Genomic DNA, 20,408 nt, shown 5'->3' with positions numbered 1-20,408 from the left:
AATTTTACTTAAGAATTAACATCTTTATGATACCGAAATCTTCCTATCCCAGAGTATCATCTTTCCATTCTACTGTTTTATCTGCAAAATGGGGTACTAATACCAACCTCACAGGGTTGTCATCAGAATCAAATGAGAAAATGTATGTGAAGCACAGTATAGTGGGGCAACATGTTCCTTTGCTATTTTTTATCATTTGAATTTAAGTTTGGTTACTTGGCTAATCTGAATTTCGGTTCTCATTTGTACAATGGGTCTGATAATGGTATCTGCCTCAGAAAACGGTAAGGAGGGTAAAATGAGATGAAGCCTCCAAGTACCCAGCGCACTGCTGGGAGTGTAAGTGCTGAACAGATACTAGCTCTCTCACTCAACAGGCTTTGCCACGACAGGGAAAATGTGACTTAAAGTGTGACAGCAAATCTAACTCCAGTTTGTATAAAGAGACAATATAGCTCAGTTGGTAGAATGCTTGGCTTGCATGCAAAAGGCCCTGGATTCGATCCTCAGCATCAAAGAGAGGAAGATGGCATTAATTCCTAGAATAACCACCAGAAGGGAATTTCCACCTAAGGAGGAATTAGGACCCTTAAAAAGGGGAAACTAGGACCCTTAGCACACCTGCAAAAATTCCTGACTATCCGCAAATTCTGCTTCTCTGAGTACCCTGCTTGCTTGGCGAGAGCTGATAGGACAAAAGAGAGATGCCACCCATACTGAACTTTGCGGTTTTTTCCTTTTTAAACCCGACCCTAACTCCGGTAGGGGCCACTCTCCTTCGTCGTGGAGCGAGCCCTGGTAATAAAGGCCCCCTATTGGAATACCGCTAACCGTGTGTGGATAACTTCCTTCCTGGGAGATCAGTTTGGGGGCTGGATAAAACAAAAGCCAAAGACTGACGGTATCCACCTGAGGTCGCCGGCCCTAAGGTCAACTTTTGTTTGCAGAACCCGTCTACCCACCCGTCGGTTGCTCTTTTTGATCTTATCAGTGCATCTAGGAGCACCGAAGGAAAGGAAACCCCGGGAGCAGAACGAGCAAGACCGCCGCTGGACTCGAGGATCCCGCCACAGCCTGGGAAGCCAGGTGCTGCCACGTCTCGCGCGGCCTGTGGGCTCCACGAGAGTAGGTGGAGCCTAGGTGGGGCCCGCCCTCGACCGCGCACGTCACGCCTTAGGCCCGCCCCTCAGCTGCGAGAGTCGCTGGTAGGGCGGTACCTGGGAAGAGAGCGTGACGCTAGGGGCGGGGGCAAGGACGCTCCCGGAAACTCCGGGGGAGGGGTATGACGTGTATCCGGTGAGTAGCTGGCGGTCCCGGGTGCTGCTGGTCTGTGTGTTCTGAGGGAGGGTCCTAGCCGCCTGCCGCCTTCGGAGGAGCCCCTCGGGCCGTAAGTCAGGGGGTGGTAACGGAGAAGGCAGTCGGGGCCCAGAGAGCTGGGGTGGGTCGCGGAGGGGGTCGGGGCGGAGGCCGGCCTCGGCGGTGTTGGGGGGGGGAAGTGACACGCAGGCGGTTCTTTGGGGCCACCGGGCTGCTTCTGGGCGGGGACGGGCCCACTCGGCCGGGTCTTCTCTGTCCCTTGCCGACCTCCGGGCTCTTGAGTTCACTTGCATTCTTCTCGGGGTCTTGCAGCTGCCGGGCTGGATAACAGTTTCCTAGTGTGTACTGTGCTCCCCATCCCCAGTTTAGGAAACGACTCCGTGTCTCCTATCTTGGAGGTGCCTCAGTCCTCGGTGAGGCGGTTGGGAGCTTTTGATCATCCTTATTTTGTACGGACTCTAGGACTGAGGCCTGGCAAGTCCCGGCAGCTGGCAACTGTGAGCGCTTGAACCAGGACTACAGGCTCCTAGTTCAGGGCTCCTCCCCACGTCAGCTCTCTGTTGTCATCTGATGTCGTGTGTCAAACCCCGTGTTTTCTCCTTCCGCCTCCCTCTTTCCCCCTCTTTGGTGCACGGAAAAATTTCTTCATGTGCGTTCTGCACAGATTTCTATTTTCTTTACGATTCTAGCTGAGGGGGTCAGAATCGTAAGGGTCGCATCAAATTGCCTCTATAAATATTCTCTCTTGGTCCTCTTCTTTGTCTTTACCCTGAGTCCTTTTGCTTAGGTGTAGACAGAAGGTTTAGGGAGATTTGCCATGGGCTGACATTTACTCCTTCAGCCAAGTGGTTTCCTAGCTAAAACCCCAGATCTGTTTGGAATAGTCTCTCAAAGTTGTTCTGAGTGTGTATAGGAAATGATGCAGAATTTAAAAAAATGAGTTATAATCTGTTTTCGGTACTTGTTTGAATCAGAACTTAACTTTGCAAGTCTTTGTTTTAGGTGCAGCAGTGTTTTTGATGTCTTTGGAACCCTTAAATTTTAGAATACTCTTACTTGCCATAATGTGATAGTAAAGGAAATAAATACTAATTAAAAATACCAGGGCTGGGGATGTGGCTCAAGTGGTAGCGCGCTCACCTGGCATCCGTGCGGCCTGGGTTCGATCCTCAGCACCACATACAAACAAAGATGTTGTGTCCGCTGAAAACTAAAAAATAAATATTAAAAAAAATACCATCCAAAAGGTGTGATGAATTATAAAGAAGACTTAAAAGATTATGATCTATGTAGTAGATGGGTTAAGGAAGTTTTTAAATAAATTTTGTGATTTGGATCTGAATTTTGTGTAATATTAACAGAAAGGGCTTTGGCTTTGGTGTTATAAAAGGAGGGTTTAAGCTGGGTGGCTCCAATTCCAGCTACTCCAGAGGCTGAGGCAAGAGGATCAGAAGTTCAAGCCTAGCCTTGGGGAAGTTAGCAGGATCCTGTCTCAGAAATAATAAAACCAAACATGGTGGCCATGCCTGTAATCCCAGCTATGCAGGAGACTGACAGGAGGATTGCAAGTTCAAGGCCAGCTTTGGCGACTTAGGGAGACTCTGTCTCAAAATAAAAAATAAAAAGGGCTGGGAATGTAGCTCAGTGGTAGAGTGCTTGCTTAATGTGTGTGAGGTCCTGGATTTCAGTCCTGGAACTGAGATTTTTCAGCTAAGTAGTCTTGAACAAGGAAGATAATTTAGGAGTGTCAGCAACTTCATCTTGTTAAATGAGGCTAATAAGCCCTGCTTGTGAGTTGGTGTAGGGATGAAATGAGGTGTCTCTAATCTCTAAAATGACTGAGTTGGTATAAATTCTGAGAATTCAAGGATGGAGGAGACATCAAGGCCATTTGCTTAACTTTGGGTAGCAGTGGAACCCAACCCTTTGGGTCCAGTAAAAAATTGGAGGGTTTTTTTGGTTGTTGTTGTTGTTTGTTTTTTTAAACATCACCTGAAGTTTCTTCACTCTCCATAGATAATTTTGTTTAGTGTTTGCAGTGCTGGAAGTAGACCCCAGGGCCTTGCACATGCCAGGCTAGCACAGTACCACTGAACTGCATCCTCGGCCCTTTTGATTTTTTATTTTGAGACAGGGTCTCACTAAGCCTAGGCTGACTTCAAACTTGCCATCCTCCTGTTTCAGACTTGTGGGTAGCAGGGATTATAGGCATGCCATACTACGTCCATAAAGCAGTGATGTCAAAGGAAAATAAATTGGAAAATGAGTAGTTCAAGTACTGTGAAAAATTCCTTGAAGTGTGAGGTTTTCCCCTCATCACCTTTGCAGAATTCACCTGGTTGGGGGTACTACTACTATTTTTTTTTAATAGATGGACACAATACCTTTATTTATTAATACCTTTATTTATTTATTTTTACATGGTGTTGAGGATTGAACCCAGTGCTTCACACATGGTAGGCAAGCACTCTACCAATGAGCTATAACTACCCAGCCCGGTTGGGAGTACTTTGAAAATGATGTAAAAGAATCTAGGGGTTTGGGATGTAGCTCAGTTGGAGAGCACTTGCTTAGTGTGCACAAAGCTCTTGAGTTTAATCCCCAGTACTTGGAGCGGGGAGCAGTGAGGGAGAATCTATAAAGTATTGACTGCAAACCAGTGTAGTACAAATTAATAGAGATGTTTTGTAAAGGAGTGATGGTCAGGGAGTACCTTATTGAAGGGCACTCTCTAAAGATGAGTTGTGCCAGGCGTGATGGCACACTACTGTAATCCCAGCGAAATAAATAATAAATAAATGTGAACTGTGCTTCTCCAAGCAATAGATTGAGGAAAAATAGGGAAGGGTATCTGCTTTGAGGAGACTATACAGAAAGGCACATTGTCCTTTTGCTTGCCTGTAGTAAAAGAAACTTAGCATGGGAATTTTGTATATGCGTTGTTTTATTTTTGGTACTGGGGATTGAACCCAGGGGCACTTAACCACTGAGCTACTCCCCAGCCCTTTTTATTTTTTGAGACAGGGTCTCGCTAAGTTGCTCAGGCTACCCTAAGTTCATGAGGCTGCTCTCAAAATTGCAATCCTCCTGCCTCAGCCTCCTGAGTCACTGGGATTACAAGTGTGCCATCAAGCCCAGCCTGTAAGTGCATTTAAGTTATTGGACTTAAAGTGTGGACTAAGTTTCTAAACAAAAGTGTTATTTAACATGCTAAATATGGTCTTTCTATCAAAATAAGATTGAATGTTACAGAAAAGGGAGGAAAAAAGCTTTCATTTAATTTATTTTCATAAAACCTTTTCCCTCAATCTGTACCTCCACCCAAATTTCCATGCTTTATTTGTCCCTCTGTGGTAAGAGCTGTGAAAAGTGTTAAGGAAGCTCTAAAGTTTATAGGTTAATACCCAACCCTGACAGAAATCCAGTAATTGAATGAAAAAGAAAAAGCATAACGTCTGCATTTTTTCAGCTTCCTCTCCGTCTAGCATTTTTTGAAGCATATAGGTGCAGCCTATGTGTGGAGTGCACCTGCCGTCCCAGCTGCTAGAGAGGCTGAGGCACGAGGATGGCTTGAGCTCAGGTGTTCAAAGCCAGCTTGGGCAACAGAAAAGAATATTTTGTGTGTAACCTTTTTACCCATTACTATTCATGAAAGTTTTTTGTTTGATTATAGTTCATCACATGTAAAGTCTTGTGTACAGATAGATATTGTTGTTAATGGATGAGGGTCTTTTTTTTTTTCCTGCCCTAAATCTGAGATATTGAGGCAAATACTTAGGGTAACCAGAAAATGCTAACTCTCACACACCTTAGATTCACCAATGTCTCTAGATCCTTTCCTTGTAACTTCACTCAGAGGTCCTGTTACCAATGTGTTTAGACCTGTTAGTAGCTTTGGGTCATTGTTTTGTCTAGGCCTGTGGGAAACTAAGTTAACTAATTACGAATTAATATATGTACTTGCTTAGTTAATATATGTACTTGTTTAATTAAAATATGTACTTGCTCATTATATTAATTAGTGCTAATTAATATATGTACTTGCTTAGAAAGCTACTACTGTGTTCTGAATGAGTTGTTGGGTTTTTTTGGATGTTGTTGCTTGTTTGTTTGTTTCTGGCACTGGGGATTGAATTTAGGGGTACTTTACCACTGAGCTACATCCCCAGCCCTTTATTTTATTTTATTTAGAGACAGGGTCTCACTCAAAATTTGGTCAATGATATATAGCTTCATAGCTCACTGAGTTGCTTAGTGCCTTGCTTTTGCTGAAGCTGGCTTTGAACTTGTGATCCAACTGCCTCGTCTCCCAGCTGCTGGGATTACAGGTAATGCACCATTGCACCCGGCCTCCAGTCCTTTTTATTTTGAGACAGGGTTTTGCTAAATTGCTGCAGCTGGCCTTGAATTTTCTATTCTCTTGCCTCAGTGTCTCCCGTACTAGGATTACAGGGGTGTGCCGCTTCACCTTGCTTATGAGTGAATTTTCTTTCTTAAAGAAAATAAAAATTTATGAAATGGGTTTGAACTTGATTATTTATATTTGAAAGTATTATGTTATTCCTTTTTGTTTCTATAAAATAGTATGTCTTTTCTTTTTATAAGCTGAAACATTTGCAAAAGGGGTTAGACAAATTTTATTAAAGAAGAGATAATATTTAGCTAGGTTCAGTGGTGTATACCTGTAATCCACTGTAGGCTTAAGCAGACCTGAGCAACTTAGTGAGATCCTTGTCTTAAAATTCAAGAAAGGCCTGGAGATATAGCTTGGTGTTAGAGCACAGGGCCTAGCTTGCTTAAGGCCCTGGTTTCGATCCCCAGTAGGGATAAAGAGGTTGTAAGTGGACCAGGACAAATTAAGTTAGCCAGTACAATTTTGGCTTTGTTTTTTAGAGCTGTGCACAGATAGGTTAATATGCTTTTCTTCTTATTTTCCACATATCTATGTGTCCGTTTGATCCAGGTTATTAATGAGACTGATTTCCTACAGGTGTTGTTAAGTGGTAGACCTTGGTGGTATCTAAGGAATGTGAATGAGCTGCAGCTGCCTGGAGGAGTGAGTCACACAGTAAAAGAGGAACATATGTCACTAACTAATAATTCTGAGTATCATAGGTTGATAGCTATTAGGAAACAATGAATTCGTGCAGATGCAAGGATCCTAGAAGCTTCTCTTCAGTGTTCAAAATCCTTGTCTTAAGGGTAAAGGAGATTAGTTAATCTTCTTTCTTAGGCCAGAAAACATGAGACTCTGAACATGCATCTGAGCCAGGGAATAAGAGTTAACTTCTCCAGAACTATACTGGTATTTAAAAAGTTAATGTTTGCTACTTTCATATTTTATACAGGTAGTAAGCGTTAATAATGTCTTTCATCTTTGAGTGGATCTACAATGGCTTCAGCAGTGTGCTCCAGTTCCTAGGTAAAGCCATTTTCTTTAAATATATTACAGGTTTCACACTGCATTTCCTCCAGCAATTTAAATATAAGCAGCCTTTGGTATATAGGGAGAGAATTTACATTAAAAATTTATGTTCTCTTTTAGGACTCTACAAGAAATCTGGAAAACTTGTATTCTTGGGTTTGGACAATGCAGGCAAAACTACTCTTCTTCACATGCTCAAAGATGACAGATTAGGCCAACATGTTCCAACACTACATCCAAGTATGTTTGAAAATACCAGGTGTTCTTTTGACCTTTGAAGGTCAATGTCAGGTTTGGAGGGGTGAATCTCCAATTAATGTCATTCTTTTATTAAATGAGGCCCCAGAAGCCAGCTTACTTTGAAGTAACCTTTAGTACATACGAAAGGTCAAATAATCTCTCTGGTTCTAAAATGGGACACATCTCCCGTATCTCCTATGAAACAACACATCTTGGAGAAAAGTTAACTTTTGTCTCTTTAGAAAGTAAACTTTTGACTCTCTTTAAGAAAGTTTTCATTTCTGTATCTTCACAAGGTGAAAGCTTTATTAGATTTTTGCATTAGTATTGGCTTACAGTATTAGTAGTTGGGCCTTTGGATGGAAAAGTTTATTTATTTCCTCTTGACAATTTTTCAGCATCAGAAGAGCTGACAATTGCTGGAATGACTTTTACAACTTTTGATCTTGGTGGGCATGAGCAAGGTAAGAGACTTAATGAAGGCATGGTATTAATTTATGGTTCATTGTGTACTCACCCCACGATCCCCAAATAGTGTGTCATTTTTACCTTTTAAATTGCTTGCATTTAGGATTGGAATGATTTTTATTTTATATTCATTTATTTAATTTATTTTTTATGTGTGGTACTGGGGATTGAACCCAGGGTGCTCTACCACTTATCTACATCCCCAATCAGTTTTTATTTTTTGAGATGAGGTCTTGCTAAGTTGCTGAGGCTGGCCTTAAATTTGCAGTCGTGCTGCCTCACCCTCCTGAGTCTCTGGGATTACAGGCAGGTACCATTGTGCCCATTTTTAGGATTGCAGTCTTACTACTTCATTGACGTTTTTTATCTACTTACTATTTTTAAGTAATTTCAACTTGTCAAAAATTGCATAAATGATACAGGAAATTCTATACGTTTATAACTTTTGTCCAGATTTATTAGTCTCTCTAGTAACATTAAAATTTATATTTTTCGGGCTGGGGATGTGGCTCAAGCGGTAGCGCGCGCTTGCCTGGCATGTGTGCGGCCCGGGTTCGATCCTCAGCACCACATACAAAGATGTTGTGTCTGCTGAAAACTAAAAAATAAATATTAAATATTAAAATTCTCTCAAAAAAATTTATATTTTTCTAAACAGTTTGTGAATACATCATGCTTCCCTAGCACTTTCATGCCTTTTACCAAAGAAAAAGAATATTCCTTTATATAATCATTGTAGTTGTAAAATGTAAAATTTTAATTTTTTTACTCTCATATATTCCTTTTTTGTATGTTGTCCCAGTAATCTCCATTTTTAGCATTTGTTCCTCTTGAATAGACCAGTACAGTATCACAAATTGTATTCAATTGTCAAGTCTCTTTTATTCATATGTAATTTTAAATTTGTCAAAAGTTGTCAACATAATACAGTGACTACTTGTGACCATTCTGATTTAAACTGATATTTTATGTGCTCTACCCATCTGGGACAGTTGGAAATGTTTTTTCCAATTTTTTTGCTTTTCTGTTGAGTCCTTTTTCCTTATTCAGACTATGTCTTTTTGGTTCACAGTTTCCCATCAGGTGTCTTATGTATTTTTGAGATCTACAAAATGGGCATCTTTATCTCTTGGGTAGTGAGTTTACATTTGGCAAGACTCTAGGCATAGGAGTAAAACATTTAAGTGTGGGAATAAATATTCTGAGAAGGTAGGGAAAAGAAACCACTGACATTCTATTTCTATAAGTTTTACTCAGTCGTTATTGAGTTGAGAAGTCTGTTTTGGGAACATTTTATTAGGTTAAATCTAATTTAGCGGGGCCGAATTGTGGCTGAGAGGTAAAGCGCTTGCCTGGCATGCATGAGGCACTGGGTTCAATCCCTGGCACCACATAAAAATAAATCAAATCAAATAAAGGTATTGTGTCCATCTACAACTAAAAAATAATAATAATAATAAATAATTAAGAAAATCTAATACAGTTTAAAAAAACAGTTAAAATAGAATATTGGTAGTTTCTAATTATCACGCCTAATAATTTTATAATTGGTGGGTTCATTAGAATATTATATTAATTTTACTCATTTAATATTTATATCCTGAATAATCCTACATATATTATGTTCACAATCACATAAAACACTGGGCATTTGGTATCTTTTCTCCTTCCCAAAAGACTTTGTAACGCTTTACATATTTAAATTCAGAGCCAGATAAGACAACCTAGACCATCTGGAGACTGCTGAAGAAATAGACACCAGATGTCTTTAGATACTTGAACTGGGAATAGTAGATTATTTGGTGTGATAAATTTCACTTTCATGTTTTGTTAAAGAAAGAAGGGAAGGGAAACTTGTTCGTGTACATTGTTTTGTTTGTTTAACAGACTGAGGAAAGTTAACAGAGGCACCTTTTCATAATCAAAGCCACCATTTTATAGAAGTTACTAAAACATCTGGAGTTTCCTTTTTTTATTTGCATAGATTTCAACTTTTGAGCTGGGGGTGTGGCTTAGTGATAGATTATTTATGTAGCATGTATAAGGCCCTAGGTTCAATCCTAGAATTAAAAAAAAATGACAAAAAATATACATAAAATTATAAGAAAAACAAAACTTTTAACTTCTAAAAGTAGTGCAGACTTAATGTAACAAATAGTATAGCAATATAGAAAGTCAAAGTGACAGTTCCAGTCTCTCCCTGCCCCACATTCAGAGGTATCCAGGTAATTGTTATTAATCCTTTGATATAGAGACACTTTGTTGTTCATGCCATTCAAGGACTAGACATGAGTGGCTGAGAAATATAATGTAATTAAAGGACTTCTTCCCAGCCTTTCTCACTTCTTTTTATAAAACAACAAAAAACACTTACAAGGACTGACTTGGAAGTCTGAGTGAGTGCTCCTGAGACCTGAGTAGATGAGATGTCAGCAGGTCCACATTCTAGTTAGTAAGGCATTAGAAAGTTACATGGACAAGCTGGGCATGGTGGTGCATTCCAGTAATCCCAGCTACTTGAGAGGCTACAAGAGGATTGCAAGTTTGAGGTCAGCCGTAGCAACTTAATGGGGCTCTAAGCAACTTAGCTAGACCCTGTTTCAAAATAAAAGATAAAAAGTGCTGGGGATGTCGCTCAGTGGTAAAGTACCCCTGAATTCCATTCCTGGTACCAAAATAAATAGTTACATGGACAGGTACTACACTCATTTTTTTATTTTTAAATTTATTTTTTAGTTGCAGTTGGACATAGTACTTTTATTTATTTTTATGTGGTGCTAAGGATCGAACCCAGGTCCTTTAACATGCTAGGTAAGCACTCTACCACTGAGCCACGACCTCAGCCCCTACACTCATGTTTTAACTCAGAGGTTGCAAACAAAATTGACTCCATAGACAAGACAGGTCATTTAAGTGAGTTAAATTAATTGAGCATAAGACAACAGGGAATAATGAAGACTTTGGCAAACTGAAGAAATCAAGCCTCATTCAAAGTTTAAGAAAGCCACCATTTGTTTAGTTCTAGCTGATGATGGGCATTTAGGTAAATAGATATGGGTTTGCCAGATATTACTGTTTTTCAAGACAGAAGCTCTGATTTGCAAATTTAGAAAAACAGGTTCAGCTCACAGACCATCAGTTTGCATCCTCTGTTCTGACTTAATACAGCCCAGGACTTAGAGAATCCACAGGGAGGAGTCTAGTGTTACTAAAACTGCTTAAGATTTGCTCATTTTATAGATCATTTAGGTTATTCCTTATCACAATATATGTTTTTTGATGCAACTACAAATTTTGTCTTTTAGCTCGTCGGGTTTGGAAAAATTATCTTCCAGCAATTAATGGGATTGTCTTTCTGGTGGACTGTGCAGATCATTCTCGCCTCATGGAATCCAAAGTTGAGCTTAATGTATGTTTTTCCCCCCCTCCTTTTTTGGCCTATGTTCTAAAGAATACAGCTCAATAGTGCCAATATTTAATCATTCCAGTTTACACAATGAAAGTCCAAGTCATATTGGGCTGGGGTTGTGGCTCAGTGATCGAGGGCTTGCCGAGCATGCGTGAGGCACTGGATTCAATCCTAGCACCACAAAAAAATATGTTTCAAAAATGAAGGAGTGGGGGCTGGGGATGTGGCTCAAGTGGTAGCGCGCTCGTCTGGCATGCGTGCGGCCCGGGTTCGATCCTCAGCACCACATACCAACAAAGATGTTGTGTCCGCCGAGAACTAAAAAATAAATATTAAAAATTCTCTCTCTCTCTCTCTCTCTCTCTCCCCCCTTTCTCACTCTCTCTTTAAAAAAAAAAAAAAAAAAAATGAAGGAGTGCCAGGTGTAGTGGTGGAAGCCTATAATCCTAGTGGTCAGGAGAATGAGACCAGGAGGATTGCAAGTTCAAAGCCAGCCTTAGCTACTTGCAACTTAGACTCTGTCTCAAAATAAAAAATAAAAAGGGCTGGGGATGTAGCTTAGTAGTAAAGCACCCCTAGGTTCAGTCTCTGGTATAAAAAAAAAATCCCAAGATACTGTTTTTCAATGACTTGGGGAACCTCAGCTTCAACTTAAATGATTTTTCTGCTTTATATTATACAGTGACTTTTTGGCCCAATTTACTCAGGGTACTGCTCAGTTTATGCCTGTTGTCCCAGCATAGTTAATAGCCTTACATTTCATGTATCAGTCTTTATGTAATATTGGTATAGTGAAACCCAAAAAGAGACACCAGCTATCTATCTGTCTATATTTATAATACTGAGGATTGAACCCAAGGGCACTTAACCACTGAGCCACATCCCCAGCCCTTTTTTCTATTTTATTTAGAGATAGGATCTTGCTAAGTTTCTTCATGCCTTGCTAACTGCTGAGGCTGGCTTTGAACTTGTTATTCTCCTGCCTCAGCCTCCTGAGCCACTGGGATTACAGGTGTGCACCAGTGAACCCAGCTATATTTTTAAATCTGCCTTCTCAGGTTGTGCCTATGTGCCCTCCCACTGAATGACTTGCTAGATCTTAATAGTCTGTTCTCAATCTTCAGTCTTTTGGTCACATGCATCCTTCAGTACTATCAAGGACTCACTGCAGGTTTTCTCCTTTGTCCATTGTTTTTATTTATTTATTTTGGTACTGGGGATTAAACCCAGGAACACTTAACCACTGAGCTATATTCCCAACCCTTTTTTATTTTGACACAGGGTCTCCCTAAGTTGCTGAGGCTGGCCTCAGTCTTACAGTTGTCATGCCTCCACTCCAAAGTTCCTCCACTCATCCCATCCACCTCCCACCCCATTATGGATTATCATTCACTTATCAGAGAAAACATTTGGCCTTTGGGGGCTTGACTTCACTTAACCTCCTGAGTTGCTGGGATTATAGACGTGTGCCACTGTGCCTGGCTAACATTGCATTTTCTTGGCTTGATAATTTCCAGCTCTGATCTTGTGGAATTGCCTTCAGGACAGTCTTCACCTTACTTAACTTGTTGGTATTGGCCATTTTTTATTTCTCTAAACTCCCCTTTACACTCTTGATTTTGATGCTGTCTCTCCGGCTTATACTTCTCAGTTTTTGCATAAGTACTTGTTCCTTTGCTTAGCCTTTGAATGTGGGTGTTCTCTCAGGCTACTTTCATCTATTCCCATTCCTTCATCTCCCATCCACATGTCTATGACCTCCAGATGGACTTCTCTCATCCAGACCTCTTCTGAATCCCAGCCTCATGCATAATTGCTTCCTGCTGGATAATTCCACCTACTGATCCTGCTTTCTCAAAGGAGGAAGCTATTCATCTTCCCCTCCTGTTTCCTAGATAAGCAGTCCAGAAACCTTTGAATTATTGTAGATTCTTCCATCGTTCTGCCAGGCACTATATTGCTAGAAGGAATTATCTTGGATTTGGCATTGCCCTGCTTGGTTTTTGTATCACTTTCAGGGTAAAATCTATAAATCTTTTGCATAACATATGATCTTTCATGATTCTCCCTCTGTTTTTTTTTTTTTTTAAAGAAAGAGTGAGAGACAGTGAGAGAGAGGGAGGGAGAGAGAATTTTTAATATTTATTTTTTAGTATTTGGCAGACACAACATTTTTGTATGTGGTGCTGAGGATCGAACCCGGGCTGCACGCATGCCAGACGAGTGCACTACCGCTTGAGCCACATCCCCAGCCCCTCCCTCTGTTTTTATTTTTCTTCTTTATATTCCTTTTTTCCTACTACCTACCTTAAACTACATTCCAAACAGAGAACAACTTGTCCTTCTTTGGATATACATAAGTAGCCATTCCCCAATTAGCTTCTTCACCTATCCCTCCTCCCTCCCTATTCCCAGCCTGCCTCCCTTTTTTTAAATGATATATTTATTTGTTCTAATCAGTTATACATGATAGCAGAATGCTCTTTGATTGAGTGTATACAAATAGAGCACAATTTTTTACTTCTCTGGTTGTACCCAAAGTATAGTCACAACATTTGTGCAATCATACATGTACCTAGGGTAATGATGTCTGTCTCATTCCACCATCTTTCCTATCCCCATGTCCCCTCTCCTCCTCCCCCTTTGCCGCATCCAAAGTTCCTCCACTCATCCCATCCACCTCCCACCACATTATGGATTAGCATCCACTTATCAGAGAAAACATTTGGCCTTTGGTTTGGGGGAATTGGCTTACTTCACTTAGCATGATATTCTCTGACTATATCCATTTACCAGCAAATGCCATAATTTTATTCTCTTTTTTTGCTGAGTAATATTCCAGTGTGTGTGTGTGTGTGTGTGTGTGTGTGTGTGTGTGTGTGTCACAGTTTCTTTTTTTTTTTTTTTTTTTAATATTTTGCTTTTTTTTTTTTTAGTTGTAGTTTGACACAATATCTTTATTTTTATGTGGTGCTGAGGATCAAACCCAGGGCCTCACATGTGCTAGATGAGCACTCTACCACTGAGCCACAACTCCAGCATCCCCCAGTTTCTTTATCCATTTATCTGTTGAAGGGAAACTAGGTTGGTTCCACAGTTTGGCTATTGTGAATTGTACTGCTATGTGGCTGTGTCACTGTAGTATCCAGCCTGCCTCCCTTTTGCTATTAAATTTTAAAATGTCCTTTAAGAGATCTCATATTTCAGGTATGACCACTTCTGAGAAGCCATCACTGACTTCTCAGACCAAATTGTCTCTCCGTAGCTGCATGTCTATTGTCCCCCGAGACTATAAATTTATATGTGGGGACTTTGTTATGATTTGGCTGAGTTGCACCTCCCAAAGCTCCTGTATCAGTGTAGGAATGTTCAGAGGTGAAATGATTGGATTGTTGTAACCTCATCAGTCCAACCTATTTTGAGTGGACTGACTGGGTGGTAACCAGGCAGGTGGTGTGTGGCTAGAGGAGATGGGTCTGGAAGGGTACATCTCCCCTTTGGCCCCTTCCCTTCTTCCCTCTCTCTCTGCTTCCTGACCCTACCCATGAATAGCTTTCCTCTACTGGGCCCTTCCCTCACAGTGTGCTGCCTCACCCTGGGTCCAGAGTAATGACTGCAGCTGTAGATTGAGACCTCAAACCATGAGTCCCAAATAAACTTTTTCTCCTCTAATTTGTTCTTTCTGGTATTTTGGTCACAATGATGCAAAAACTAACTAAAACAGACTTTGTCTTATTTCTTATTGTTTTGCCCCAGCAAAGCACTGGACACATTTTTTATTTTTCATTTTTTAACACAACATCTTTATTTTATTATTTTTTTTATGTGGTGCTGAGGATTGAACCCAGCTCCCCGCGCATGCCAGGTGAGCGCGTTACGGCTTGAGCCACATCCCCAGCCCAGCACTGGACACATTTTAAGCACTTTATCAGTATTTACATGATAAAGTAGCATCCTTACTCTGATTTTGTCTTAACACTTCCTGGAATTCAAAATGGTCAGAGCATATTCCCCTATTGCTTCAACTCTACTTTCTTTCCAAGCTTTCCCATCAATTAAAACTTAGATGCCCAGTCTTGAAGTCTGTTCCACAGACTTTAACTCCTTTTTTTTCTGTTCTGTCATTTAGAATTCACTTAACTTCTCTAAAATGTCTCCTGCACAATTCGTTAAATTTGCTACTTTGCAGATATTATCATCTCTTACATGAGCACCACAGATAGATACTATTTGTAAATTCACTGTCCTATGAGTATACATTTTTGGTCTGTGGTCTGTAGATCTAGTGCAGCTAACTTTTCAGAATGGCACCATAATGTGGGTTATCCTTACTTTGTTGCTGCATATCAGTAAATGCTTTAATTGCACCAGGCAATACTTCATGTAGCTTCCTCAGTTCTTATCCTACTCCAAAGCCATTGCTTATGTTCTTCCTTCTTTGCACTTGGTTAGTCCTGCCTTTCCTTTAGAGCCCAGTTTTGCTAGGCCCAAATTGTTTATTTCCCTGAACTTGTTTTACTGTTACTAGTTTGTCCCCATTCATTGTGACAGTCTACTACATTGTGTTACTATTTAGTTTTCTTAACATAAATATGGACATAGAATATGGACTGGGATGTCTTCTCTAACCCTTCATTCTGCATCTCTTGCTGTGTCAAGATGGGGCTTTGCACATATTGGATACTCAGAACTTGGGTAGTTCCTGTGGTCATCTCTGAGGCTATGTAGCCACAGCATTCATTCTTCTGGACTATGCAAATGGGCAGGACCATCTGAGGATGGTTTGTGGCTAAGCCAACTAGCTAAAAGTTAAGGTTGGGGCGGTTCTTCTAACTCATAAATAGACGACTTTAAGTTGGAATTGTTTTGAGGTAGTTAGAGGATTTTTTTTTACCAACTGTTATGATGAGTCTTTATTCAGATATAGAGATGTTCAGATTTTTCACTTTGCATATAATGCCTTATAAGATCAGTAGAAGTGAGGGACTCCAGAGTCCCTCACTTAGCTTTTTTTTTTAACCCTGTCTTTAGGCTTTAATGACTGATGAAACAATATCCAATGTGCCAATCCTTATCTTGGGAAACAAAATTGACAGAACAGATGCAATCAGTGAAGAAAAACTTCGCGAGATATTTGGGCTTTATGGACAGACCACAGGAAAGGTAAGAAAAAAGTCTTCAGGAGGCCTAGAAAGGACATTCACGACATCTGAAACACTGATGTTTGGCACTCTGGAGTCTCCTTTCAAAAGCTTAAAGGCTTAGGATTTCTTTTAGTATAGGTATTGTGTAAGCTCACTAAAGGCAGAGGCATGTTATTAAACCTTTCTTTTTGTGTGTAGTGCTTGCAATCAAACCCAGGGCCTCACACATGCTAGGCAAGCACTATACCACTGAGTTATGTCCACAGCCCCTTTTTAAACCTTCTGATACTTTATTCCTTAGGAATTTGGAGAATTGGTAGAAAAGCAATCTTTTAAAAGAACACTTCTTAGCCAGAAAGTGGGGTTTTTGGGTTTTTTTTATTGTTGTTTTGGGGGCTGAAGATTTCAGGTTTTGAAGAGAAGCAGTCATTTATATCACATTCCAAGCATTGGAATCAAAACACTTGATTATTCTCAGTGGGACTTCTAATCAGTCCCGGACCTCTCTTGTCCATCAGAATACATGCTGGTTCCATGACTCCCATTGGCTGTTTCTTGGTTGCTGCCATGACTTTCTAGATGAATGTTAAGTGTTCAAAGCAAATGCTCTTGGGCGGGCGGGCGGGGGTGGGGGGGGCCCGCTGGCAATAGAACTGTGCTACTTATTATATCCTTGAAAGCAAGAGGCCCTAGGGAAGTCATCTAGATGGCCTGAACCACATTTCTGTAATTAATACCCACTTAGATATGCATTTAAGGAACCGAGTAACAGACTTTAGTGATCACCCTTTCAAGCTTTTCCACCACAGAGATGCTAACCACCCTTTCTTGGCTTTGCCTCCCTTAGGGGAATGTGACTCTGAAGGAACTGAATGCCCGCCCCATGGAAGTGTTTATGTGCAGTGTGCTCAAGAGGCAAGGCTACGGCGAGGGTTTCCGCTGGCTCTCCCAGTATATTGACTGATGTTTGGACAGTGAAAATAAAAGAGTTTTACTCCTCTGGACTGATCCTATTCACAGCTTCCTCATGAACTTTTCTAATAGAACAAGGAAAGCTCTCCAACCATGTCTGGCGTTGAGAAGCCAAGAGTCTTTGTCAACTCTCACGCCCAGTGGTGACATGTGCTCTTCTCCATACTGTTGTGAGGTAATGCTGCCCCATGTGCTGGTGCAGGTCAGTATCCCCGGACTTGGAAGCTGGCAGGATTTGCCGGGTAAGGCTGTGTGCCATCACAGGACACCTGAGAAGAAAAACACGTCTCACCACTGTGGTTGATTTCAAAAGAAAGTGATTCTATTTTTTAAAGAAAGTGTTGTTAATGTAATTGGTATCCCTCTTGACTTTTTGAGTTCACAATTTCCTTGGTCCAGAGTTTTCTATTCTTTTTTTTTTTTTTTAATTAGTGAGTGACATTTAGATACTTCATAAAATTATGAACAGTTACACATTGGAGGCCAGAGTTCAGGAGAGTGAACTTACTACTGCTGAGGTGGCAGATTGGTGAGAGAAGCTCCCCTAAGCTCCCTTGTCTCTGTAACTGCCTTGTAGGAGGTGGCATCAGCTTGTCCACAGAGAATTAAAAAAAGGTCAGAAACTTGGCCTGATGGTTGTGGCAGATTTCCACTGTGGTCAGCTGGATTCATTCCTCATCACAGAGTGGGTAACAGATTGTTCACTGTGGAGGAGTTAATTATAGAGTGGGTTATTATTATATTATTTTTACTTATAAAGTTACAAATTTCAGCCAATCTTTGCTTTAATACTGTTGTGAAATTTCATTGCTCTCTATAGTATCTTTTCTCATTTTCAGTTAAAAAAAAAACCTGAATTTCGCCTCAAGAAAGAGTCGAAACATCTCTCATATAGTCGCATACTGCAGGTGTGTCTGAGTTCTAAGGGGGGAATTATTCTGAATAGAAGGACACAGGACAAAATTAACAGCTTAAGGGCTCTTAATTCTGTGAGTTGAGGACTTAGACATCTGGTATTACAGCATTTGTGTGAATCTAGGAAAGATTTCTCAGTGGGCTTTAAAATTTTTAAAAAATAGTTGCAGAATTTGATTTCTCTTGTTCATGAGTTCTCTTTCGTACATCTTCTCAGTTCCTATTTTGTTGGTGTTTAAAGTAAAGGTTATTATCTGCAGCTTTTCCAGTCTTTTTGGTATGAAATTGCTTTTTGTTCCAAAAATAAGCTGGGGAGAAACACCAACCCCAGGAACATCCTACAGAGCTCTTCCTGTGGCTGACATCAGTATGAAAGCATCAGCATCCTCATGAGGGCAATGGGCATTGTTTTTATAGCATTCCATTTTCATAGTGCCACGTGTAAAATTGGATTTTCATGATCTTAACCTATATTCTACAGTGTGGTGAAAGATGATAGGAAATCATCTTAAGGTGGGAGGTATCTATATTCATTTCTTTAATAAAAGATGGAAGATAGTTTCTTCAAAATTGAAAATTGTGATGATGATACTTTTTGCAAAAGATTGAGCTCAGTTCACTGGATTCTGACTTTAATGGGAGGGTAGGGAGACTATGGATAATACACTCCTGGGGTGGGACAGGATCATTCTTTAGTTGCTTTCTCATTCTTGGTCTTCAGTACCTTATTGTTGGGAAAGCATTCTTTTCCACTGCCAGGTCCCAAATGCAGAGGCTACATAAAGTATGTCTGGGAAGTTCAAACGTTGTGTTTATAGCAAGCATAGCTGGATTAAGACAAAATTGTTGGTTTGGAAAGGGGTCAAAGCCTTAAGTGAACAAATCTAGCTAACAGCAAATGAACTAGTTATAGATAGATAACGTGCATACTTTTTATTTCCTTTGGCTTAAAGGTTGTCCGTAATTTTCTATCAAAGATATGAGGCTTCAGTGTTAAGTTTTCTTTTTTGTTTCTCCACTCTCACTCGGTTTGTCCCTAATCAGTTTGTAGTAAGCTAGAAAACTGTGGTCTCTACATAGGACAGTTCTTTGTGAAAGTGGTTTATTTTGGCCACTGGAGGAAGAGGGCGTTGAAAAGTCAAGCAGCACCCATTGATTTCTTGCCCCACAGAACACTGTTCTTATCATACAATAGCTGAGAAAGCTACTGGAGGAGCTCAGCTCCAGACAAATGAGCAGAGCCTTGTAGAGGAACTCCCACAAGCTGAGACCTTTCATTCTGTTTTATCAGAGTGCATATATGTCCTACTTCAGGAAAAGTAAAACATTCATTTACAAAAGAAAGTCAATCTGTATCCTAAGCATTTTAATAAAAAGTTAAAACAACCTTGCTATTTCTTTTTTTATTCTCCTTTTTCTTTTCATTGATTTATTCTGTTTGAGCATATAATCATCTGTTTGGGGGAGGAAAAGCAGAGTTCTTCCCTTCATAGAGGAAGAAACATTTAGGGTGGGTGTAAGAATCTTGAATTTTGTTTTCAGGAAGAAATAAATAAGGCTGGGCTGGTAGAAGAACTTTAGTACTGTTTGGGAACCTTGAAGTGTCTTGTGGACGCAGGGTTGTTGTCATATCTGCAACAGGAGAGGGATGGTAGATGTGTAAGCAAAATCTTACAAGCTGGCAGGGAAGCATCCATTTTAGTTCTATTTTAACTCATTTTATACGACTTGAAGAGAATCAGTTGAATGATACCCTTGGCAAATAAGGGGAAGGACTCCTTGGGCATTTAGTAGACTTGTCAGAAGCCTTGCTTTTAGAAAACTACAAATGAGATTCCAAAATAAAATCAGGACAAATAGAATGGGAAATAAAATGAAACAGGTTCTTTACAACTGAGACTTAAACCACTGGAAATGTCCTTTTGTTCCTGTTGATATGAAAGGATGACGTGGGTTCTATGGGGAAACAGGATTGTTTTGTTTGAGGCAGAGTTCAACATGATGATCAAAGATGAGCCTAGCACTCAGTGGGTCTCACCTTGGCTACTGCTGGCTGTGACTTGGGACTTCTGTACACAGAAACAAAAAACCCTGACGCATAACAGTTCATGCCAGAGGCTTGAGCGTCATTAGGGGAGAATCAGTGGACTCTAGAGAGAAAGTTTTAATTGCTCAGAAGTTGAGTTAGGGGAGATTTTGCTGTGAACAAGCTATCTTCTGTGTCATAAAACCAAAAGAAGACTGCCTGGTGTGGGAAGACTGCTTAATTTCAGATCTGCCTCATATACCACGGTCAATCCTTTCTTCAAACTGATTTGTGTCACCAGGAACACTGAAAGCATTATCGTGTTGTGTTGCGAATGCACCAAGCAGCATTAATTTTATTCAAAGAAGTTATGCAAAAAGTTTATGTAATTTATATAGTAACCTTTTTCATTATTGCTGACTTAGATGTGTACTAGTAATCTTGCTAAAGATTAACATTTTAGTGACACAGTGATAAAGCAGACTTCATAAA

At 40.3% G+C, this 20,408-nt stretch overlaps 1 protein-coding gene across 2 annotated transcripts; it reads left to right on the top strand.

Annotated features, from left to right (window-relative positions):
* Positions 1–1,277: 1,277 nt before the first annotated feature.
* Sar1a (secretion associated Ras related GTPase 1A) lies at positions 1,278–19,276 on the top strand. 2 transcript variants are annotated; one of them, XM_077798702.1, is made up of 7 exons: positions 1,278–1,296; positions 6,666–6,739; positions 6,863–6,982; positions 7,381–7,446; positions 10,756–10,859; positions 15,891–16,022; positions 16,851–19,276. In XM_077798702.1, exons 2-7 carry the CDS (start codon positions 6,682–6,684, stop codon positions 16,965–16,967), a joined length of 597 nt encoding a protein of 198 aa, XP_077654828.1. In that variant the 5' UTR covers positions 1,278–1,296; positions 6,666–6,681; the 3' UTR covers positions 16,968–19,276. The 2 variants fall into 2 exon arrangements, with proteins under 2 accessions (XP_077654828.1, XP_026261598.1); XM_026405813.2 differs by lacking the exon at positions 1,278–1,296 and adding an exon at positions 1,303–1,387.
* The last annotated feature ends 1,132 nt before the right edge of the window (positions 19,277–20,408 follow it).

This window comes from Urocitellus parryii, chromosome 5 (genome assembly GCF_045843805.1).
Source record: "Urocitellus parryii isolate mUroPar1 chromosome 5, mUroPar1.hap1, whole genome shotgun sequence".
Classification (NCBI taxonomy): Eukaryota; Metazoa; Chordata; class Mammalia; order Rodentia; family Sciuridae; genus Urocitellus; species Urocitellus parryii.
This window is presented reverse-complemented; position numbering and strand designations above follow the sequence as displayed.

What these genes read in the sequence shown, in the direction of transcription:
- Sar1a (XM_077798702.1), top strand. Translation starts at nt 6,682, where the DNA reads ATGTCTTTCATCTTTGAGTGGATCTACAATGGCTTCAGCAGTGTGCTC. An exon ending in TCTTGGTGGGCATGAGCAAG is followed by an intron (nt 7,447 to 10,755) that starts GTAAGAGACTTA and finishes TTTGTCTTTTAG; the next exon opens with CTCGTCGGGTTTGGAAAAAT. An exon ending in AATCCAAAGTTGAGCTTAAT is followed by an intron (nt 10,860 to 15,890) that starts GTATGTTTTTCC and finishes CCCTGTCTTTAG; the next exon opens with GCTTTAATGACTGATGAAAC.